The 25,944-nt window shown below is 39.3% G+C and overlaps 1 protein-coding gene across 1 annotated transcript in view; it reads right to left on the minus strand.

Moving 5' to 3' along the window:
- Positions 1–10,362: 10,362 nt before the first annotated feature.
- The window catches only part of marchf2 (membrane-associated ring finger (C3HC4) 2), a 57,227-nt gene continuing 41,645 nt past the window's right edge, over positions 10,363–25,944 (minus strand). Inside the window, exons 4-5 of the mRNA XM_043721035.2 lie at positions 21,273–21,482; positions 10,363–17,275 (exon numbers count right to left, since the gene is read on the minus strand). Of these exons, the coding sequence (XP_043576970.1) occupies positions 17,123–17,275; positions 21,273–21,482 (363 nt within the window). The 3' untranslated portion in view covers positions 10,363–17,122. The remainder of the gene's footprint in view (positions 17,276–21,272; positions 21,483–25,944) is intronic.

A 25,944-nucleotide genomic window follows, 5' to 3' on the forward strand; every position in this document is an offset into this window, starting at 1 on the left:
ATATAACAACTTATATATTTTCAGGGCTCCTCAGAGAGCGATATTCAGGATGATGTGCTTCGAGGAGGAGGCGGCCAGGAAAGGGTCTAAATACCTTTTTTGAAGAAGACTCTGTAATGAGATTGAAGGAATGCCAGGTCAAAGATACTGAGGGCTGCTTATTGAAGTCAGTCACAGATCTTAGCACAAGAAGTCAAATAGTCATGGAGATGTACGGCATGGAAACAGACCCTTCGGTCCAACCTGTCCATGCCGACCAGATATCCCAACCCAATCTAGTCCCACCTGCCAGCACCCGGCCCATATCCCCCCAAACCCTTCCCATTCATATACCCATCAGGTGCCTTTTAAATGTTGCAATTGTAATAGATGTCATAAATTAATTTAATCCCATTTGCCAGAATTTGGCCCGTATTCCTCTAAACCCTTCCTACTCATGTACCCATCCAGATGCTTTTTAAATGCTGTAATTGTACCAGGCTCCACCACTTCCTCTGGCGGCTCGTTCCATATACCCGTCAACCTCTGTGTGAAAATATCCAGGAGGTACATCCATTATTGTCTTCCAGAATAGAAGAGGCCCTTCAGCCCATCAAGTCTACGCTGACCTATCAACACTAATTCCACTTTCCAGCATTTAGCCGAGAGCCTTGAGAATGATGACATTTCAAATGCTTATCCATGTATTATTTAAAGGTTATGAAGTTTCCTGTCTTTACTGCCCTTGCACGAAATACGTTGCAGATTCCCACCACCCTCTGGCTGAAGAATATTTTCCTCAAATCCCCTCTAAACCTCCTGCCCTTTACCTGAAAATTATATCCCCTCGTTAACTCTTTGACTAAGGGAACAGTTGCTTCTTAACAACCCTGTCTATGCCCCCTCAATCTTTTACACCTCAATCTGGTCCTTCCCCATCATCCTTCTCAGCTCAAAGAAAACAACTTGAGCCTACTTAGCCTCTCTTAATCGTGAAGCTGCTCCATCCTGGACAACATCCTGTTGGCTCTCCAATACACCCCCCGCCCCCCCACACAAAGTTTTGTACAGCTCCAACATAACCTCCTTGTTCTCTGCCACAACTGGTAAAAGCAGTTCTACCATTACCTGCCCTGCTGCCTTAGGGAATCTGTGGAAAAGCACACCAAGATGTGTGTTTGAAGGGCAATGGCAGTTCACTGCCTGTGCTAATTATACAGAGCACAGCCTGGCTGGAGGGCTCACCAGCTTGGTGCACATCTTCACCAGCCCGGTACTCTGTTCCACCATGGTCCTGCATTAAATCTGCCCTCAGTGGTAGCAGCCTGTATGGCATCTGGACTCTCAAACACACCAAGCCCACAATTTGCTCCAGGATAGAGGAATCATGGCAGCTGCCCATGCAGTGTGGGCATACAACTCCAGGATGTACTAACAGTAAAACAGATCTCCTGAACATTAATGGAATAGAATCCCTTCGTGTTGAAGAATTCTGCAGCATCAGCTGACAGCCTTCTCTGTTCCATGTGGGAAGTCAATGGCACCCTGCACCTGGGGATACTAGCTATGTTCCCAAATCCTACTTTCTGGGGCTGCAGCACTGATCTCTTCATCAGGAAACAAAACAAATTGTGTGATCATGCACAGGTGGCATCGGCCACTGTCCTGATGCTTTGTTGAAATGCCACTGAAATCCTGCACAGATCACCCTTTGCAACCTGGGGGCAGCCATGAGTGTAGGAACTCAGAGTGGCTGTCACCTTCACAGCAGAGAGAAGGCAGCTTCCTGCAATCATCACAGTTTCCCAGGACATAGAGTCTGCACTGACACTGCACCTCACTTGTTCACAGGAAATGGAGTTTGCACGTTCTCCCAGTGTCTGCGTGGATTTCCTCCGGGTGCTCCGGTTTCCTCCCACAGTCCAAAGATGTGCAGGTCAGGTGAATTGGCCATGCTAAATTGTCCATAGTGTTAGGTAAGGGGTAAATGTAGGGGTATGGGTGGTTTGCGCTTCGGCGGGTCGGTGTGGACTTGTTGGGCCGAATGGCCTGTTTCCACACTGTAAAGTAATCTAATCTAAAGCGATATGCTGCATTCTGAACTACTACAGCAAATCTGAGAAGGAGGACAAAGACATTGAGGAGATGTCTTTGAACGTGACCGAGCTCACCAGGCACTACAAGCAATACAGGATCACATTGATATCTACTTCCAGTAGGTCAGAGCTGGATAAAGCAGCATAGATTGTAAAATAGTCATTTAGTGATGTCAAAAGCTGGTTTGCACTGTGAGGGCAAACATTGTGTTCATTTTTGCTGTCTGCAAGTAAAAGCTCATGTTTGTATTTGTCCAAATGCTTGCCTGTATGTGATGTTCCTCTACTGGACAAAGATGAGCTGTATATCTACAGTAGGCACTGGGTCAGGGTAGCATTGAGATGGGATGTAGCTACAGACAGGCAAAGTGTCTGGTGTTTACACAATAACTAGGGTAAACAGACAGGGGTTAGATTAAAGATTTTTACCTTTGTCCACCCCACTGCAATACTGGCTCCTCCAATCAAGAATAGGGGTTGACAGAGTGATTTCTATGTGCTGTGGATGTTGCTGGACTGCCAACCCTTGTCCAGGCGCACAGCAGCCTTTGTTGAGCAGCAAGTCCTTCTCATAACATAGTGTGATAACATGGGGCCAGAGTTGGATGTGAGAGATGCCACAGGATTGGGGTAGGTAGTTAATTTAGTTGGATTGATAAGATAAAATAAGGAAACTTGCAAAGCCATATGGTGAAATTTCTCCAAAAACAAACCCTGTGCGCATCAGCCAAAGAGTCAGCCTTTAGCAACTGTCTGAATAATGCATTACAATGGAAAGAAAGATACTACATGCTGTAGGCGGGAGTGCAGTATACACATCTCATGGAAAATGACCATCTAATTAATTCATTTAATCTATGCAAAGGAGGATGAGAGCAATACGTCAGCTCATCAAGCACACAAAGCCTTTCAATCCATTGGTAATCTACATCTGATTATTCTATCTTGGACTTCTAGCACCTGCTAATCCCTAACTTGATAAATGTGAAGTTCCTCCCTCGACCTCACAAACCAGCTTCAAGCTGGGCTGTAAATATGCCACCAATTTGCAAGCCCCTTCTTAGCATAGAACAACTTACCTCTCCACCGACTGACTGAGTGAAATTAAACTTGAAATACAAATGGTATCAGCTCCCAAACACTATATAGAAGTAGCTACATGACTGAGTGATGCTCTGTCTGTTTACACAGTGTGCGCAAAAATACAGAATGGACATCAATATAACTTCCTGCTCTCCTCTTCACCATGTGTATCTGTTTCCCTTAAATGCAAAAGGCATGTAATGTCATTTTAGATTCAAGGCATAAAAATTGTTAACTAGTTGGTCAATACATTCAAATTAACAGGTTAACCATTGCAAATCAAAGTCTATAACTCTAGCAAAACACCATGTGACCGTGCCACTTTTAACATATCCACAATTTTCCTCATATTCTTCTGTCTTCTCCTGGCTATTCTTTCTGTGGGAAGAGATGGTTAAAGATTTAAACACACCCAATTGATTACCCATTCTCAACATCTGGTTGTGGATAGTGAGTGGCAGTAAATTCTTCGTTGTGGTTCTGTTTGCCGAGCTGGGAATTTGTGTTGCAGACGTTTCGTCCCCAGTCTAGGTGACATCCTCAGTGCTTGGGAGCCTCCTGTGAAGCGCTTCTGTGATCTTTCCTCTGGCATTTGTAGTGGTTTGAATCTGCCGCTTCCAGTTGTCGGTTCTAGCTGTCGGTTGCAGAGGCCGGTATATTGGTTCCAGGTCGATTTGCTTATTGATTGAACCTGTGGATGAGTGCCATGCCTCTAGGAATTCCCTGGCTGTTCTCTGTTTGGCTTGTCCTATAATAATAGTGTTGTCCCTCCCAAGCACTGAGGATGTCACCTAGACGGGGGACGAAACGTCTGCAACACAAATTCCCAGCTCGGCAAACAGAACCACAACAACGAGCACCCGAGCTATAAATCTTTTCACAAACTTTGAGTTCATTCTTTATCTGTGGAATCACCACACAGTTCAGCTAGAATTTTGTTCAGGCATTCAGCCTTTCCAGCATTTTGTGCCTTCAACCATTTCTTCACATCAGGTGGAGTGAATTGAATTGGGTTAAGACTAGTATCTGTAATGCTGAGGAGCTTTGGAGGAGGCCAAGGTGGATTATCCAAACACCACTTATGGCTGAAGATTGTACAGTTCAGCTACATTCTGTATTTCCATCAAATAGCCTGGGCTCTTGCCATTGACTTCTATACTAGTGGCTCCATTGAGAAACATTTTGTTGAGTAATCTAGTTTCTTCTCATGCTCACAAGTATTTCCTGTTTGGTTTCATTTAAAAAGGTCGGTTTAAATGATTTGATATTATGACAATCTAACCAGGTCAGAAATATTGGGGAAAAAAATTATTTTCTTTATGTAATGATAGATAACATGTTTGCACCTGTCTGGGTAGTAGGCAATAACAAAGAAACAAACTCTCAATAGAAAAAATATTTGATGTCCACTTGCATTTCTGTTATGAAATATCATCTCAATTGCTTAATATTCACCCTTTCACTCAATTGGTTACAAAATGCAAAACTGAAAGACAGACTTCCAAGTCTTTTACTTTCCTTTTTTAATTAAAAGGCAATTTCACTCAAGTCTCAAGGAGCTTCATAAAAATTATCACCACTATAATAGTGCTGTACAGTCTGTACATCTAAGTTAACATGTAGCTACAGGATGCAATTTAGAAAGAAAATTATATGATATATTCCAATACTTGAGCAATAAAGATCTTGAGAGAAGAGGTTTTACTGGCTTGGTAAAACCATATCTGGCATCTTCTGTACAGGAAAGAATATATTTACCTTAGAGGGAGCATAACAAGATTCACTAGACTGATAGATTGAGGCTTATATACCTTAGTGTAGAGAAGAAGGATCTTCGTGAGGCATATTCATCGATAGTATTTTTCATGTAACGGAATTAAGAGATATGGAGATAGGAACTTGGGACCAGGGGTATGTCATTCAGTCCCTCAAATTTGCTTTGCTTTCAATAAAATCATAGCTGATCTGTGACCTAACTCCATATGCCTGCTTGACCTATATCCTTTTATACCTTTGCTTAATAAAAATTTGTCTCGGATTAAAATTTAACAACTGAATTAGCATCAACTGCTGTTTGAGGAAGACAGTTCCAAATCTCCACTACTCTGTGTATAGAAGTGTTTTTTCACATCTCTCCTGAAAGGCCTGGCCCTCATTCTTAGAATCTTCAACCAGTGGAAATAGTTTTATTGAATCTGTCTTTTCCTGTTAATATCCTGAAAGCCTTGATTAGATCATACCTTAACCTTCCAAACTCTAGAGAATAAAGGCTGACTTTGTCTAATCCTTCCTCATACCTGAACTTTCAGGTGTTAAGTTATCATCCGTGTAAATCTGCATCCATCCAGGGCCAAAACATCCTTCCTAAGGTGTTTGCCAGATCTGCTCACAGTGAGGTCGAACTAGGGTTTTGTATAACTGCAGCATAAATGTCTGTATCCGTATACTCCAGCCCTTTAGATATGAAGGCCAGCATTCATTTGCCTTGACTATTTTCTGCACCTGCTTGTGATATTTTAAACAGCTATGCACTGAACTCCAAATCCTGTTGGACATCCACTTATCTAATTCTGTGCCTTCTTAAAAATACCCTATTCAATCCTTTTTCAGTCCAAAATGGATAACCTCACAATTGCTGATATTAATGAGTCTGCAACAGCTTTGCCCTTTCACCTAATTGGTCAATATCTGTTTGTAAGTTTATGCAGTCAAAGTTAAAACGTGTGGTGCTGAAAAAGCACAGCAGGTCAGACAGCATCCAAGGAGCAGGACAGCATAAGCCCTTCATTAGGAATGTCATCAGGAAGACCTGCTGTGCTTTTCCAGCACCACCCTTTTCGAATCTGACTCTCCAGCATCTGCGGTCCTCACTTTCTCCTACGCAGTCATCAACACCGTCGACAATGCTGCCCAATTTAGTGACAAGAGCAAATTTGGATATTTGACTTTTTATGCCATTATCCAAGTTGTTTATGAATATTTTGAATAGTTGAGGCCCCAACGCAGATCCACGTAGGACACCGCTAGTCACATCCTGCCAATTTTAGTATTTAATCTGTTTCCTGCCACTTAACCAATTTCCTATCCACGTTAGTATGAAAAAGATAGAGTTGAGGCAGATTAGCCACAATCATCCTGAAAGCAGCACACGTTTAAAGGGTTAAATGATTTTTTTCCTTTTGTTTTGGAATTGGAGTGAGAAGAGACCATCGATCCTCTGGTATGAATGATTTGTGACTGTAATAACACAGTTGCATAGCATGTTGTGAGATTCTGAAAAGACTTATTTCAATGAGCTGCAAAAACTTACAGGCCTTTATACATGGAACTGAGGGAGCATGGACACAGGTTTAAGAAGCAACAATACTTAGAAGAGGAGAGAAATCAAGAATGTGGTGGTAGTTTGCAAGGACAGAGGGATCAAATGTATATTTTTAAAGAGAGGGACAATGAAACTGGATTTGAACGGAGGACAACAGTTCCAGAGGAGAGGAAACACTTAATATTAGCTCATAAGATAAGAAAGAAATTGGACAGTAATTGCTTACCTAGTATGGTGACAAAATGTCTAAAAATGAACCTTCCAACTCAGTAGCAAACCTACATCCAGAGTAAGTGGTTTAGCTGAAGGAGGGAGCAGGACGTAGGCCTCAAACGAGTTCAGCTTGGTAAGGGCGAAAGGGAAGATAGGAGGGATACTGGAGAAAGATGCAAGTTCAGATCCAGGACAAGGGTTCTCTATTTGTTAAAGCAAGTTTTTTCCAAGTGCACTAGGAAGAAGGGAAACAGCAGAAATTACTGAATGGATAGTCTTAATCTTTGTGATAAGGAAGGTCCATGAGGCCCTACCTTTTTCTAATGAAGAGGGCAAAAGGGCATGTGGGTGAAGAAGGATACAAGGAATTAATCAAAGATGGGCTTATCTATAATTGGGTGGCCAAACATATGATGAAATAAGTTAATATGGAGGGAGAATATTCTCAATTGAGTTAGAGATTGACAGTAAAGTCACTTGCTACAGAAGTAGAGGGAACAACTAAATGAAGATATTGTGGTAAATTCTTCTGATCGGTCTTCTGAGTGTAGAACCTATACCTAACTACCTACAGCCAGAAGTGCAAATTCAGTGATCCATTTTGGTCCTGATGTTTGTACCATCACAGGCCAGTTAACAAACCAATTGGATTAATTCCACATTATATCATGAAATGGCTGAGCATGCAAGATGAGGCAAAGGCTGGCAATAGGGTAGACAATGTCCAGCTACAGTGGAGGCTTGTGCTTTAGAACTAGCTACATTTCTAAACAAGCTATTTTACTCATCCTATATCTGACAACTTCCTGGCCAAGTGGAAAATTCTCAGATATATTCTCTCCACTCCACCCAACTACCACCTTTCTACTTACAATTCAGAAAGTGATGGAATATGTTGTTGACAGTGCTGCCATGGTTCACTTTCTCACCAATAACCCACTCACTAAGCTCAATTTGGGTTTGCCAAAGTAGTTGGCTCCAGGCCCCAATTCAACTTTAGCTCAAATATGGACAAGAAGTTAACTTCTGGACTGAATTGATAGTAACTGTGACCCTAGTGAATTTAAATGAATTAGAATTGGGAAAAACTCACTAGCTAAGTCATACCTAAATCTATAAAATTAATATTAGCGAGTTTTGAGAAGATTTGTAGCTGAGGTTGAGGTTCTGGATGTAGGTTTGCTCGCTGAGCTGGAAGGTTCATTTTCAGACATTTCATCACCATACTGGGTAACATCTTCAGTGAGCCTCCGGACAAAGTCAAAGCTCTGAATGAAACTTTGTCCGGAGGCTCACTGAAGATGTTACCCAGTATGGTGACAAAACGTCTGAAAATGAACCTTCCAGCTCAGTGAGCAAACCTACATCCACCAAATTAATATGGTTGAGGAAGACCAATCAGCTCAGACCCAAACTATAGCTACTTAATTTGCTCAGAGCCCAACTAGCTCCAGCTGTCTTCAGCTACCTTAACGTCCTTCTCTCCATTTCAAAAGGTCAAGAGTAGGTTGTTCTATTCAACTTCTCAGATAATCCTCAGCAATAAACAAACTCATTGTCTTCAACAACTGTCTGATTAATTCACTTGAAGTTCAATGGCATGATCTTTGTTGAATTCCTTCGTATAAATGTGCTAGAATCATAACTGACCAGAAACTTAATTTGGTTATATAAACATTCTGACTATGAGAGCTGGAAACACTGCAGTGAGAATCTTACCTCCTAATCCCCAAATCCTGCCTATTGAAAACCACAAACTGGAAACGTAATGGAATATTTTCCACTTGCCTGGGTAAGTAAATTCGCAAAATTCAAGAAGCTTGACATTATCCAGGGCAAAACAGCCTACATGATCTTCATCCCTTGCATCACCTTAAACATTCACTTGCCCCACCAATAGAGTAGTATCATCTACAAGATGCAATAACTCATCAAAGCTTGTCTGGCAACAGTTCTCAAACCCTCAACTTCAACTGATATGAACACAGTGATATATATTCATGTGTGCTTCCTTTTTAAATTTCTCTCCAAGTCACAGATGATCCTAGTGTGGACACATATAATTATTCCATCGCCAAAACTTCATCTAAATAAAACTCTCTAGCCACCAGCATTACCGGACTTCATTTCACACAGACTGAAGTGCGAAAAGGCAGCAGCTCAGCACCACCCTCTCAAGGAAAACTAGTTACAAGGAATAAATACTGGTCTTGCCTGTGACACTCGTGTCCCAACAAACAGATTTGTGAAAAAAATTCTTTTTGTACCATGCTACAGGTTGATTTGCAAAAGAAAAATAAATGAAAGCAAGTTATAAATTCTTAAGACAATAATTATATTCAGCAGAGTTTCTCTTCCTTTAAACCAAACCTGCAGGCATTGACACGAAATATAGAATATAGATCACTTCAAGAAATACAGACACATATCACTTCAAATTGCGACTGTAGGCAGCTGTGGTGACTAAGGGCCTTATACAAGTCAGTGGAGAAGTGAATCCAGATCCCTGAAAGCTGCCACCCAGGTTGCTCGGATTGTTAAGGCAGCGTATGGTGTGTTGTTTTCATTGGTAGAGGGATTGAGGTTTGGAGCCACGAGGTCATGTTGCAGCTGTACAAAACTCTGGTGAGGCCACACTTGGATACTGTGTACAGTTCTGGTTGCCACATTATAATGTGGAAGCATTGGAAAGGGTGCAGAGATTTACCAGGATGTTGCCTGGTATGGAGGGAAGGTCTTATGAGGAAAGGTGGAGGGACTTGAGACTGTTTTTGTTAGAAAGAAGAAGGTTAATTAGAGGCATACAAGACAATCAGACGATTAGATAGGGTGATCAGTGAGAGCCTTCTTCCTCAGATGGTGATGGCTAGCACGAGGGGACATAGCTTTAAATTGAGGGGTGATAGAGATAGGACATATGTCAGAGGTTAGTTCTTTACTCCGAGTAGTAGGGGCATGGAATGCCCTGCCTGCAACAGTATTGGACCCGCCAAAATTAAGGGTATTTAAATAGTCTTTGGATAAACATATGGATGACAATGGAATAGTGTAGGTTAGATGGGCTTCAGATTGGTTCCACAGGTCAGCACAACATCGAGGGCTGAAGGGCCTGTACTGCGCTGTAATGTTCTATATGGTTCAATAGTTATAACCCCCATAGGTGCTATGTTAGCAATACAAGAGATGATTTAGTGGATGTGCCCCCAGTTCCAACAAACATCGAACTGGTCTTGGCGGATGGTACCACCAACTATTCTACCAAAATGGGAAAATTTTGCATATGTGCCAAGGAAGGCAGAGCCAATTATACAGTCAGGGCTAAAACCGCTCCTGCCCTCACCAAACACCACCTACGTGTGCAATTTCCAGTTGTTGTCAAGGAACAAATCAGGAGCAGGAGTGTTGGCCAACTCACCTCATTGAGGTACCCTTTGCTTCAACTGTTTTTCTGTTGGGATCAAACCTAATTCTGCCTTGTCTATCGGACCCAGTTTTAATAACTGATGCAGATGTAAAAATTAAACTTTGATACACCGTTTCATAAAACAGAAATATTCACAAAAATGGTAAAGTGGTACAGATTAACTTAATTTATTTAATCAAGGTAAAACTTAAGTAAAATTTATTCTTCTATAGCATTTAATGTGTAAAATAATTACAGCATAAAAGTGACTTTGGATATAGTTTATTCAAGATATGAAATTGAATTATGAATACATGTATCATATTTACAAAAATGGAATGAAGACAATTACCCAAAGGCATTATAATAATGGTAATAGCCAGGATATAATGATTGTAAATATGTACACAATTTATAGCAACTACAAACCAGATAGTTAAAACATTATACATTCCAAGAGTAATGACATTAACAATATATGTAACAGTTTACTACTGCTGGGACAGAACCACAAGAACTTACTACACACCTTGAGGTGTCCAAGCCCTCACTTTATTTCCATGCAAAATCCTTTCAGAGAAGAGCTCAATTCAATTGTTGCAAAAACACACTTGAAACCAAACATCTATCATGAAGTAAATGGAAAAAAATACTATTAAATAACCAACTGCATAAGTAAGAGGCTTCTTAAAGGATGTTTTTTAGATTTTTCCAAGAGACCTTCAAAGAGTCAGAAACAAATATCAAACATTTTTAAAATCCTCTACTGAAATTTTCTCAACAAGGACAAAGCTTCAGCTTTAATTGATACTTAAATATAAAAGTGAGCGGCATTCTGTTCAAGTTATTTTAGAGTGCTATCTTCAAACACTACAGGTTTAGGGAGGATTTACAGAAATCATATCCTCCTATTGCCACAGTATCTTTCCTTATACAATGGAACTTAAAAAAAAAACTCCACCTAAATCATGAATTTCAGAACAGTTTTTACCATAATAGAAGGTGATGAGCACCATTTTGATATCTGACCACACAAAGGACAGAAGAATTTCAGAATTTCAGAAGATGAAAATTTTCCATGATCAATACTCACGCTGAGAACTGAGTAGTACACATATAAATCAGTGCATTATTTTGATTGGGTTAATAGTACCTAACGTACAAAAAACATTGCGGATGACAGATTCTCGATATGGACTAACTGTTTGTGCAAAAATAAAGAAGGCGCGTAAAGGATATTAAAGTACCGAAAAATTATCCTCTTAATTTTTCTTCCCTTCGCAATTATATCAATTAGGATGAAAGTTCCTCTACTGCCTTAATTAATTTGCCATTCTATATTTAGCAGAAGAGGCAAAAAAAAGACTACATTGTATCAATGACCAGCTAGACCCTGTTCTTGCTCAATATTGTCCAATAGGAATAGCACTAAGGAGTAAAAAAAAATCCACTGATAACTCGCTCTTTGATTCATAGAACACTGACTGCCATTACTGTCATGCCAGCAAAAAATAAAGGGATTAAACCGGAAATTTCTGTTCAATATGGTCCAGTAACCTTGCTTTTTTTAAAAAAAGAAATTAATCACAGTTTTATATTATACAAAGAGTAACATCCAAAGATAAATCACTAACCAGAAATAACAGCATTAATTTGAAACAAATAACCGCTTCAGCTATTTTAGGATTAAATACACAGGTCTATTTTCTTGGAAAGGGGTGAGTCCTGAAGCTGGGACCATAAGCGGGTCCTGAGCCTGAACAGATGGGCAGTGATATCATAGTGGCAGTTTCCCTTGAAGAGGCCTCTTAATGAGCTGCTACCTAATCTGCGCTTAATTAAGGTAGTGGCCAGGTAATCCACATTGCCAGTCTAAGTCAGACAGTTGGCAATGTAGAAGTTTCCACAGTGCCACAGAGAGGTGGCCACTTCTGAGACAGCAAGGAAGGCAATTCAGTCCTACCAGCCTGCTCAATCATCCAATAAGATCATAGCTGATTTGATTGAGGCATAAACTTCATATTTCAATCTACTCTGGATGACTAACCACTCCCTTTTTATCTCAATTTTACAAGTTCAATGATTATGCCTCCATTATTCAAGGGAAGAGTGCCCCAAAGATTCATGTCCCTCAGAAGAAAAGTCATCCCAATTTCTATTTTAAATGGAAGATCCCTTTTTAAACTGAGTTTTCTTGTCTCTCCAACAAAGGGAAAATCTTCCTGCTTTCTGATATCCTTTCAGCATATACCCTGTCAAATTCCATCAGTACTTTGTGTGTTTCCATAAGATTACCTTTCATTCTTCAAAACTCCAACAGTTCAAGGCCCAAATCTGCCTAACCTTACCTCACTGTCCAATTAGTTAGACGGCAGTACAGAATAGCTATTGAACTTTTATAATAAAAATTAACAATTATGTCAAAGTCAGCAACTGTGTCATTTTCTTTGGATCCAATTAGTCTAAGACAATCAATGGATTGAAATCATGGTTGTGCACAGTCCAATAATGTTGCATCTCTATTGGTCCAGCGAGTAAGACTTTTGGGGACAAAAATTCATTTAAAAAATACTGACATAAATACCTGTGCATCAATTCAGGTCTTAAGTTTTTTAAGATATTCAAAATAAAGAAATAAAAGTCATTAGCTAAAGATATAGAACAATGGTTTTAAAATTATGGTCGGTTTCTTTCTCAAAATGACTGATAATTAAAACTATCACAGCATGTCTAAATCTAGCAGCTCAACTTTTTGCAATAATTAGGATTAGATCTCAACTGCATTCCTGCACTTTTCAACATGATTTGTTTAACACTGCTGACAGTCATTGGATAAATCAACACCAAACCAGTTCCTTACTCTTTGATATTACGTTTTTGAAGTGTTTCATATCGGGTCAGTTCCTTGAAGTGTTTATTATCTACAAAATGGGAAATAAAAATCCCTCCCAATCAATCCCTAATAAACTGCCTCTTGCTGAAGTAAAAGTTGTGTTCACTCATCCTATATCTCATTCAAACAGCCATGTTTTAACGTGGTGAGCATTGTCAGAAACTATTAAAAGATTACTTAATACAATGAGTCTACCCTCATTCTTTTTACATGTCAAATATCTGCATTGGGGTATATTGGCAGTGGTTAGGAATGTGACTGTGAACTGAATTCCCCCCCCTTCTGTTTCAGGATTGATAAATTCTCAGTGTAACAACACTCTTGCTATGTTCCCAACATCAGTGAATCAGAAACCATTTATCATTATCTTAAATTTCGTTCAAATCATTTCTTAGGTTTCCAGTAACCTCACTTTCAACCAGGCATAAAATTCAGGCCTGCTAATCCACCTTTACATTTCATTTAATTTTAGGCAAAACATTATTTTAATCAATTCTAGTAATCAAATGAAAATTAACCAACTCGTGTTGCAAATGTATTTTACAAAATGATTTTGGCAGGAACTAAATGCAATTTTGAAAGTTGCATGTCACATGAAATGTGAAGACCACAATTTCAACAAAATATTTCAAGCAAATTCAACACTAACCTGCTCAAAGAAATGGGCATGTGTCAAGAATTAAAGACATCCAATCAGGATGTACCATGTTACTTAAAAAAAAAATCATAAGTTTTGCATTTGTAGCATGTATAGGTGTCATTTTAAACAGATTAAGAAACCTATCAAAGCAAGAAAAAAATTATCAATCAAAACTTATCCAACTGGTATGTTGGAGTTACTTGGGGAAGTAAAAAGGAGTTCAATTAAGAAAATTAAGGCTCGAGGTGGCAGGTTGCAAAGTCAGCAACCACATGAAGAAAACAGAGGAAATGTAAACAAACTCACATACTTCATACAGTACAGTTTTGTATCTGAAACCCACAGGCAGGAACTCATCTCTTATAGGTACTAACAATAATGATGTGTCTGTCACCTAATTTAGTAAGATTTTCTGAGCAGTCCGACATTGGAATATAAGACAAAGCAGTTTTTCAGAAATGGAACTTTCAAAAGCCATTAACAGATTACATTACTGGGATTTCTGAACCTGGCCAAAAGAAAGGTTGCTGTACAGACACAGACAAAACAATTGAACCTCAGTTTAAAGAGGTGAGGATCACAACAGTTCACACAAAGTCAAAGAACATTAAATACTCTGCTTTACTAAAATTGAAAAAAAAAGCCATAATTTCAATCAAGTGCCAGAAAATTACATCAAAAGGGACTTAGTTCAACAAAAACAAAATTTTCCAAAATTCCCTTAATTAAAAAAAAAATCAGTTTGGCTCAGTTGGTTGCACTCCGCACCAGATCAGATGTTCATGGGTTGAAGCACACCCCCTCCTTCCCCAGTCAAGATTTGAGTACATAAATTCCGCCTGATACAGAAGCTGGAGTGCTGGCTAAACAGTACATAGTCAGGTGCTGTTATTTGGATGAGACATTTAATCAGGGCCCTGTTTAAATGAGCAAAAATCATCTCTCAGAATTATTTGAAGAGCAGCAGCAGTTCCACTAGTCTCTTAGTTAACATACATCCTTCAACCACAACCAAACTTTTTTGAGCATTCATTCATTGCATTGCTTATACTGGCACCTTATTGAACAAAAATTGTCTGCTAATTTACTTTCAAGTTTAATAAATGGCTGCATTACAAAAGTAATCCATTGACTGTGAAGTGCTTTCAAATGTCCTGAAAATTTTACAAAAGCATGATATTTATTTCCTCTTAGCTAGCAAGCTAGCTAAAACATTGATGTTATGTTTATTAAGCCAATTTTCTTTTGCATCAAATTGATGTGCTTGGAAGCATATAGTTATCGATATGTAGAATTTCTAATTAAAAGTTCAAACTGCAGAACAAGGCTGTTTACAATCTGCTCATACAAATACTCCATGTAAATTTACATATGATGAAGGCATACTCGTTAGTAATTTACCGTTTGCCAAATAGGATTTTGTTTTTGTTTTACTGAAATTCTGTCATTACTTCAACAATTCAGAAATGTAGGCAGTCTAACAAAAACAAAATGCATTTCTAACGTTCTCTGCACTTTGTTTTAGCTTGAAAGCTTTTCTTTTTATCTCAGTTTTGCTCTTTCTTGTGCAAGTGGTGATAGAATCATGAATGCAAATAGTGTTTAGTTTTCTTTGACAATAAATTACAGAGGATGCAATGTGGCAGCTTTTCATTTTTTGTGCAGATAATAAGAAAATGGAGCTTCATGCACTGGAACACATGGCGACTATGTTTACGTGTCAGACTGAATCTCAGTTTAAGAAATATTGAACAATAGAAGTGTAATCATAAATTAATGGATTGCTATAAAATAATTATCCTCAAAGGAAGAAAAAAGGTGATGACGAATGAGAGTTTTCACCTGTATAATCACAATCAGTGCTCATTGCTCTATCACCATCAATTTCAATTTAAAAATCAATGATCAGAAGGAGAAATACTGAAGTTAACAAATTTTTTTTAAAAGTTACAGTCTCCCTAAACTTACATTTAAACTTTACATCACATTGGAATTGCACAAAGCCCTTAAATTGTGCACCAAGAATTCTGCAATTAAAAACTAAACAAACATTCTGAAAACTATAAAAAAGGTGGTAAACACATTGAACGAGTTTTAATAATATAAGCCCTCTTTAAACATTTTCACAAACTGTACAGTATTATTTTGATATTTCACTTATCAAATGTTTATGGATGGCTTGGAAGAAAGGCAGGAAACAGAAATCTACTCTACCAGACTAGAAAGCAAAAAGTCCTTCCATCTACTGCAGTCAGCTAACCTTCAAAAGGGAAAGATAAATTTTGGAAGCGAACACCTCTTCCAAACCCATCATATTTGGAAAACAAATAAAGTTTTGTATAACAGGTTTTAATTCAAGCCAAATTTTGTCAAATTAGCTGCAATGAAAAATAATAAGTGCTTTGAACAACATTTGCCCAGGCGTTTTTTACTTCTCATACAGGTTTTGAAGATTTATGACTTCTATGGTTCCACTTATTCATTTTGATTACTTTTGTTTTCTCTAGCTTTTTCCGAATACATTTTCACTGTTTTAAATTTTACAAATTATATCTCAAAGTTGTCATTTAGTGACATTTCCAAGCTCTCTGACTATGCACTGTGGTCACAAGTACAGGAAACTGATTGTAGTGTTGCTAACTATATTGCAAAAATGTGATTTTTAAAAACATGCAGAGTATTTGACAATAAGAGTGTAATTTGTTGAAGTCAGGAGATAATTGCCACTAAAAAAATGTCACAACACCAATATTAGAATGTGATTATATGCCACTTTTGAGACATTAAGTTGTTATACATCAGTGATGCACAAGACCAGTGCTAGATAATGTACACTGGTCAGTGGAGTATTTCCTATCTCATCTTCTAAAGAAATTTAAAAAAGGATACTACTCAGACCTGTAGGTTCACATTTAACTTGCTGAATTCCAATTATGCTTGCATGTCTGCTTTGCCACTTCGCTATTTAAAAATAATATTCAGCAAAAATAAAATTCGGAGGGTCTCCCAGGTCTTCACATAATTAGTGCTGACCAATCCAATAGCTGAATACTGTGCAATGCCAAGGGTTTACTTTGTGTTCACAGCTGGTTGCTGCCTCTTATAACAAAGAAGGTTCAGATCACACACACATCTCATTCTTTTGTTCTTTGCCCTGTTATTTTGTGCAGGATAGCACAAATGATTGTCAAAATTTCAAACTCCATGTTACTATTCCATAAGCTTTAACCTTACAATGGGAGAATAACCACCATCTAATCGTATAATGGAAATATGATGTTTTAATCCCACTGTTCATTAGAATTGCATTTAAATGCTGGCTGCATATTTAGTGGCTCCTGAGAGTGTTGCAAATGAAGTTTCTTTCTTGCATGTATTCCAATAAACAAGTTGCTGTTGTTTTGCTGATGCTGGCTGGAGTTACTTTACACATTTTGGGGACAAATGTGAATTTTGAGAGTTTTCATTTCTCTATCGATATTTACCAATAAATTCACACAATTGTTTCACTGGAATCTTTTCTTATGAGCTTTGATGAGAGGAGAGAATGCTGAGTAGCACTGTTATGGTCTGCAGCCATCAATCGGACCTTTTGGTTGGTCCTTCGCCATTCAGAGTAGAGCTGGCAGTGATAACGGAAGGAAACCTTTGGGCAAAAATCAGCATGTGTTATTTTTACAAGTACTGAACATATCTCTTCAATTTTCATTCTTCCCACTTACTGACTTTCCCCAAGAATCTGAGGATATTCTGGAGTTGACTTTGTGTCAGCTTGGGAAACATATCGGTAGGCTGAGATCATTGATAAATACAGCTGTGTCCTCAAGAACAGCAAGCATAAGCAGGAATTTGAGTTTATTTCTTTCTCCCTTTCTTTGCACAGGGACACAGAGGCCAGTTACAGTATCATCAAGACAGATTTGTTGATAATTAGAGAATTTAAACTTGAACAAGGTTCGAACCTTATACTTTAGGCTCAGGAAAATGTCACTATGTGCTAATAAAGTCACAACACAGGGAATTTGTCCTGTAATAATTCTATAGCTTTAATTTCACTTTGCACCATCGAAATGTGTTATTAAGTGGGAAAACATTCATGACAGACATTTGTCTCAAAACAGGTCATTCTCAGGTTTTGAGATAAAGTTTTAAAACTACGAGGACATGCATCATGTGTCCAAAAACTTTGCAACAATAATTTTACATTTACATTACAGAAGGTGGGCAACAACTCCTGAAAATGTAGTGGAAGGTCAGTGTCTCAATTCACGACTCCACACATAGCTTCAGAGTGGCAATTCTACACACAGCTTATGTTGCAAACTACACTGGTGTTGGGAAGCAGCTAACTGGAGCTGCCCAATGTTCTACAAGATAATTAGTAAACACCAGTCATTTTGCACCATTTTCACAGTATCCATGTGCCAGTTCTGAAATGATATTGATTGTTATGTATTATAGTTGAATATGTCATGTTAGAACAGTGCTTCTTTAAGAGGGGAGCCATTGGTGAGTGCTTGGGATTGTTCCGATTTGTTTCAGGTTTTGAGAGTGCATAACTTTGGGAAAAAAAGCATTCCTCTTGTATTGCAGCAAATGACAAGTTCATATATTCTTTAATTCTGACAGGAGCATAGTAACTGCCCAGTATAGAATATCGATAAAATGGATAAAGCAATTAAAGCAATTAAATCAATAACCTTAAAATAAAGGATGAGGAAAACAAAATTACGTGCATATTATAAGTCCCATCATTGCAGTAAGATTTGGAGACAGAATATTGTCACTTACAGCATTGTATCATTTAGGTTGTTGGAATAAATTTGGAATAAATTTTATATTAAAATACTGCCACTTAAAATTAAATGGCTAAAACAAACAACCAACCAACCAATGATTTGGAGAGGGTGCAGAAGAGGTTTACCAGAATGCTGTCTGGATTACAGAATATGAGCTGTAAGGAGAGGCTAGAAAACTTGGGCTGTTCTCTCTGGGGTGGCAAAGGATGAGGGGAGACTTGATAGAAATCTATAAAATTAGGAGATGCATAGACAGGGTTGACAGAATCTTTTTCTCCAGAGTTCAAATGTCTAATACTAGAGGGTGTGCATTTAAGGTGAGAGGGGAAAAGCTTGAAGGAGATTTGAGGGGCAAGTGTTTTTTTTACACAGAGTGTGTTAGGAGTCTGGAACACATTGCTATGAGTGGTGTTGGATAGAGACATGATAGGGGTGTTTAAAGGACTTTCAGATAAGCTCAAAGATTGGAGGGATGTGGACCAAGGGCAGGCAGAAGGGATTCGTTTAATTTGACATCATGTTAGGCACAACATCGCGGGCTGAAGTGCCCGTTCCTGTGCTGGACTGTTCTAAGTTCTAATACTGGATAAGCAGCAACTTCCTGCAACTAGATACTAGGCAGACCAAAGTCACTGTCTTTAGTCCCTAACACAAACCCAAACAACAATTCCATCTGCCTAGGAATCGCCCAGGCTCAACCAGCATGTTTACAATATTGGTGTCATACTTAACCCTAGCATGCGTTTCTGATTATATATCTATACTAATAGATCATCTGTTTTAACTTGTGCTCCTGCCTTACCTCATGTGTCCTTCAAACCATAATCCATGCTTTATTCCAATATATCTCTGGCCAGTCTCCTACTTTCTACTCTCAGTAAACTGGAGGTCATCCAAAACTCTGCGATCAATGTGCTAAGTTATGACAAAACTCATTCACCCATCAGCTCTGTGCTTGGTGACCAACTAGGCTCCCAATTAAGCAATGTCTCAATTTTAAAACGCTCATCACATTGTCAAATCCCTCAAGGCTTTGCCTCTCCTCACCTGTGTAACCTCTTCCAGCCCAACTTCCCTCTGATGTGTCAGCTTTCTTCCAATTCTGGCATTTTGGGCAACACCGATGTTAAATGTTCTACCAAAGTACTATTGGTGGCCATACCTTCAACAGCCAAGGCCCCAAGTTCTGAATTCCCACCCTAAATTTCTCTTTTGTCAGAAAGAACCTGGAAACTCTCTGCTTGAATAAGATTTTGGTCATTGGTCCAAACATTTGCTTAAGCTATCTTATGCCCACAAAGTTTATCTGACCGGAAATCTAGATCCATTACATCTCTGCCACTCATAGCAGATATGAAGAGCTCCACCAACTATGTAACAATGCATTTTGAAGCAAACGGCTTAATTAGGCAACACTGCTATTATTATTTAGAACTCTGAGGAAAACTTGCCCATAATCCAACCTGCAGCAACTCCAAAAGAACAAATTTCCACAAAACTATATGGACGAAAATAAACTTAACCTTTTTTTAAATTTATTATGAGATGACAGCATTGCTGGCTAGGCCAGCATTTATCGCCCATCACAAATTGCCTCGAGGGCAGTTATGAGTCAACCACATTGCTGTGGTTCTGAAGTCACATACATACCAGACAAGAGGAGGACGGCAGTTTCCTTCCCTAAGGGACCTCTTCCATTATGTTTGAAGGTATGGGGCCAGATGGTCTTTTTGTTTAAATAAGTAAACATATTGAAAATAGAGCTGACTCATTTCTTTAAATTTTTGGTCAAACTTGGACCAATGCTACCTGGTTGTCTCTGATGCCTGCCCTTCATTGAGTGATTGATTTATTCATTGAAAAAAATACTGAGGCCATAATGAGTTTATATTTGAGTGTATAACTCTGTTTATCTATTATATCAGCCAGAGTAAAATGTTCATGGCGTACATATCAATTTAAAAGATTGATATGTATTTAAAAGTCTTTATAAAACATAAAATCAAATTTGTGGAAACTACAGAAACTTTATGGACTGAAACATGGTTTTGCAATTTTTTGCTTACTTAATGAAGGAAAACTCAATTCTCGAAGTATTACAAAGACTTATTTCTAATATAACCCATCAATATTTAAGATATTAGTTAATTAAAAAGGCAAAATCTATGAATTGGATTGGAATTTATCCAAATGAATATAGTTAATCCCACCTTCATAATGAGTGATAAGAAGAGGAAAGCATTGTTTCAGAGTGAAATTATTTTAGGTGTAAAGTTTAGTAATTCAGGCTTATTAAACTAATAAATCTACAATTGGAATTTTGGTGACTTGATTACTATTGTTTACCATCAATACACAAAGTGACATTAATACACAGTTATCATTGAGAGATGAGAAAGGAAGAACCTGCTAGAACGTTTAATCTGTTTAAATAAACAAAATTACAATGGAATGACTCAGTGATGCTTAATCTCATATTTTTCTTAATGTCTTAATGGGCAGCACGGTGGCTGCTGCCTCACAGCGCCAGGAACCTGGGTTTGATTCCAGCCTTGAGCGACTGCCTGTGTGGAGTTTGCACAGTCTCCTCATGCCTGTGTGGGTTTCCTCCGGGTGCTCCGGTTTCCTCCCACAATCCAAAAGGTGTGCAGGTTAGGTGAATTAGCCACGCTAAATTGTCCATAGTGTTCAGGGATGTGTAGGTTAGGTGCATTAGTCAGAGGTAAATGTCGAGTAATGGGGAGGGGAATGGGTCTGAGTGGGTTACTCTTTGGAGGGTCAGTGTGGACTTGTTGGGCCAAATGTCCTGTTTCCATACTGTAGGGATTCTATGATTCTACTCACCAGTGTCCACAGGACATAGATGGTGAAAAGTGCAACAGTGAGTGCAATGAGTCCAACTGCCTCCAGGCGGCTGTTGAATTGTAGATGATCCTGTGCTCCTCGCAAACAAAGCCAGCCAGAGATTGCTGCTAATGGCGTGATGAAAAGAAAGCAAATCATGTCACAAAATAACGTCCTCTTCTCATTCCTGGGACCTGGATCTCTGAGCCACTGAAAGACAGGACAGTTGCATTATCTATCTAAATACAAGTACTTCAAAAGAAAGATACAGCAGAATTAACTTGTTGTGTCTTGATGAATACCATCAGGAAATGGTCACATTTGTAATGCCAGGAAAGTAGAGACAAATTCTAGTGTGCAATGCAACAAAACTATATACTTGTTCTTTATAAACTAATCTGTGATTTTTCTTTACAGGTAGTGTGTTGTGGAAACCTTCCCCAAACTGCACTACAAGGTTGGATGATCGTAGTCCGATTGCTACTATAGTCTCTTTTAAACTTGGCACCAATTCCAATGGACTAAATCCATTCAAAGCCCAATAACTTAGACTTGCTTTTCGAGAAGGATAATAATTCAAACATGACAGCATGCCACCCAGTATGGGAGACAGCAAATTGAGTGTTTTTCTTTTCTCTCAACTAAGTTGAAGGTGCAATATAAATTTGAAGTGCTGCTATAGTATTTTTTAAAAAAAATCTACCAATCATGTCAAGTAGTATCATAGACTACTTCAGGGCACAAAACACTCCCCTACTGTCCATCCATTTCTTAGATCTCAGATGTCCGATTTTTAAAATTTAAAGTGAAACATATCACTACACCTTCTCCATATAATTGCTCCTGAAATTACATGGTCTTCAACTAGAAATGTCACAGTTCATAGTTTCATAGTAATAGAAACAGGAGTAGGCCATTTGGCCTGAACAGAATACTCTGCCATTCATTAAAATCCTGGCTGATCTATCCATCATTTCAGCTCCGCCTACCTATATTATCCCCATAATCCTTAATTCCCCTACTATGGAAAAACCATTCAACTGTGTCTTGAATATATTTCATGAAGCTGTCTCTACTGCTTCCTTGGGCAGAGAATTCCATAGATTCACTATTCTCTGGGAAAAGCAGTTCCTTCTCATCTCTGCCCAAAAACCACTCCCCCTAATGTTGAGGCCATGTCCCTAAGTCCTAGTCTCACCCACCAGCAGGAACAACTTGCCTGCCTCGATCTTACCAATCCATTTCATAATTTTGTATTTTTCTGTGAGATTCCCTCTCATTCTTCTAAATTCTAGTGAGTACAGTCACAGGCAGCTCAACCTCTCCTCATAGGGTAAACCCCTCATCTCCAGAATCAACCTGGTGAACCTCATTTTCCAAAGCCAGTTTATCCTTCCTCAAGTAAGGAGACCAGAACTGTGCACAATACTCCAGGTGTGGCCTCGCCAACACATTGTACAATTGCAACAGAACCTCCTGCTCTTAAATTCAATCCCTCTAGCAATGAAAGATAATATTCCATTTGCCTTCCTGATTTACTGTTGTACCTGCAAATCAACTCTTAGCGATTCACTAAGCATTCCCATCTCCCTCTGCACAATAGCATGCTTCAATCTTTCACCATTTAAATAATACTCTGACCTACTATTTTTACTTCCAAAGTGGATAACCTCACATTTACCAACATCGTACCCCATCTGCCAGACTCTTGCCCGCCCCACTCACAACCTATCTAAATCTCTCTGCAGACCCTCCACATCCTCTGTACAGTTTGTCTTTCCACTCAATTCAGTTTCATCAGCAAACATGGATACGTTACACTCGGTCTCCTCTTCCAAATGGTTTATATATATCACGAACAATCGAGAGAGACCCCTGTGGCATCCCGTTCACCACTGATCTCCAACCATATCGGCACCTTATCGAACGCCTTCTGGAAATCCAAGTATACAATATCTACCTGTCCCCCTCCATCCACCGCACTTACTACATCCTCAAAGAACTCCAGTAAGTTTGTCAAACACAACCTTCCCTTCCTTAATCCATGCTGAGTCTGCCTGATAGAACCCTTTCCATCCAGATGTCTCACTATTTCTTCATTAATGACAGCCTCCAGCATTTTCCCAACTGCAGATGTTAAGCTAACTGGCCTATAGTTACCTGCCTTTTGCCTACACCCTTTTTTAAACAGCAGTGTGACATTCGCTGTCTTCCAGTCTGCTGGGACCTGCTTGGAGTCCAGTGAATTTTGGTAAATTACCACTAACGCATCTACTATAACTTCCACCATTTCTTTCAGCACTCTGGGATGCATTCCATCAGGACCAGGGGACTTACCTACCCTCAGACCATCAGGTTGCTCAACACTGTCCCTTTAGTGATAACAACTGAATTGAGGTCCTCACCTCCCATTGCATCCTTAACATCATGCTTTGGCATGTTAGACACATCTTCCACTGTGAAGACTGACACAAAATAGTTATTCAAGACCTTGGCCGTTTCAGCCTTACCCAGTACTAATTCCCCTTTCTCATCCTGCGAAGGAACTATGTCCATTTTAGCCACCCTTTTTTGTTTTATGTATTTATAAAAACTTTTCCTATCTGTTTTTATATTCTGTGCTAGCTTGTATTCAATTTCTTTATTGCTTGCTTTGTGGTTCTTTGTGCTTTTTAAAGTTTTCCCAATCTTCATGTTTCTCATACTCTTGGCTACTTTGTAAGCCTGAACTTTTAATTGATGCCTTCCTATATATCCTTGGTTATCCAAGGCTGGCTCTTCCTACCCTTGCTATCCTCGTTTTTGACCAGAATATACTTTCCTTGAACACTGAAAAATCTCTTTGAAAGTCCTCCACTGTTCCACCATATAACTTGTGCTTCTGGTCGAATGTAGCCAACTCCTTCCTCATCTCATTATAGTCTCCCTTGTTTAAGCATAGCATCCTGGTTTTAGCTAATACTATTTCATCCTCCATTTGTATCCAATATTAAGATCATACCACGATAACACTTCATAAGAAGATCCTTAACTACGAGATCATTAATTTATCTGTGGCATTACACAGGACCAGATCGAAGATTGCACGCTTCGTTGTAGGTTCAGTAACATGCTGTTTAAGAAAGTTATTATGGATGAGTTCAATGAACCCCTCTTAAAGACTGCTTCTACCGACTTGATTCAGCCAATCAATGCGCATGTCCCCCACAACTACTGTCGTTCCATTCTTACATGCATCAGATATTTCTTGATTGATCACTTTGCCACTGTACCATGACTACTGGGTGGCCTATAGACTACTCCCACCAATGACTTCTTCCCCTTACTATTCTTGATCTCCATGCAAATGGATTCAACATTTTGCTCCTTAGATCCTACATAGTGTCTCCTTAATCTCATCCTTAATTAAGAGCATGACCCCACCTCCCTTACCTTCCTGCCGATCCTTCCTAATTACCTTGGATATTTAATTCCCAGTCATCACCACCCTGCAATCATGTTTCTGTAATGGCAATGAAATCATACCCCTTTGTACTGATTTGCACAACAAGTTTGTTTCAAATACTATGGATATTCAGATAAAGTGCCCTTATACTCATTGTCCCTTTAGAATCTAGCAATCTCCCTGTCTTTTGCATATAGAGTCAGAGTCATAGAGATGTACAGCATGGAATTAGATTAGATTAGATTAGATTCCTTATATTAGATTCCTTACAGTGTGGAAACAGGCCCTTCGGCCCAACAAGTCCACACCGACTCGCCGAAGCGCAACCCACCCAGACCCATTCCCCTACATTTATCATGGCCAATTCACCTGACCTGCACATCTTTGGACTGTGGGAGGAAACCGGAGCACCCGGAGGAAACCCACGCAGACACGGGGAGAACGTGCAAACTCCACACAGACAGTCGCCTGAGTCGGGAATTGAACCCGGGTCCCTGGCGCTGTGAGGCAGCAGTGCTAACCACTGTGCCACTGTGCCGCCCTCAATTATTCTGTTGCCCAATTTTACTTTGCTCTTTCCTAACTTTTGCTCTGGTCTCTGCACTACATCCTTTTGCCTTTCTGCCTGGACTCCCATCCTCTTGTCATTTTAGCCTACCCTTCCTCAGTCTCTCTGCTTGTTGTATCTACCTTTACACCTGCAACTTCTGACCTGATGATCTGGTCCCCACATCCCTGCCAACTTAGTTTAAAGTTTTCCCAAAAGCTTTACAAATCTGTCCACAAGGATGTTGTTCCCCGCCCCATCGAGTTCAGGTGTAACCCATCCCTTTTATACCGGTCATACTTTCCCCAAAAAAGAACCGAATGATCCACAAATCTGAAACCCTGCCCCCTGCACCAACTATGCATTTGTCTGCAATACCTTCCTCTTCTTGCCCTCACTCGGAGCACAGAGATCACTACCCTTGAGGTCCTTCTTTTTAACTTCCTTCCTAACTCCCTAAATTCACTTTTCATAACCTCATCCCTTTTCCTAGCTATGTCATTAGTACTGATGTGTACCATGACTTTTGGCTGCTCACGCTCCCTTTCAAGAATGCCGTAGACTCGATCTGAGACATCCCTGACCCTGGCACCCCGGAGGCAACATACCGTCCAGGAATCTCGTTCTCATTCACAGAATCTCCTGTCTGTTCCCCTAACTAATGAATCCCCTGTCACCAG

The sequence above is a fragment of the Chiloscyllium plagiosum genome, unplaced genomic scaffold (genome assembly GCF_037043375.1).
Source record: "Chiloscyllium plagiosum isolate Xiang-an unplaced genomic scaffold, Cpla_swu_hap1 HiC_scaffold_28, whole genome shotgun sequence".
Classification (NCBI taxonomy): domain Eukaryota; kingdom Metazoa; phylum Chordata; class Chondrichthyes; order Orectolobiformes; family Hemiscylliidae; genus Chiloscyllium; species Chiloscyllium plagiosum.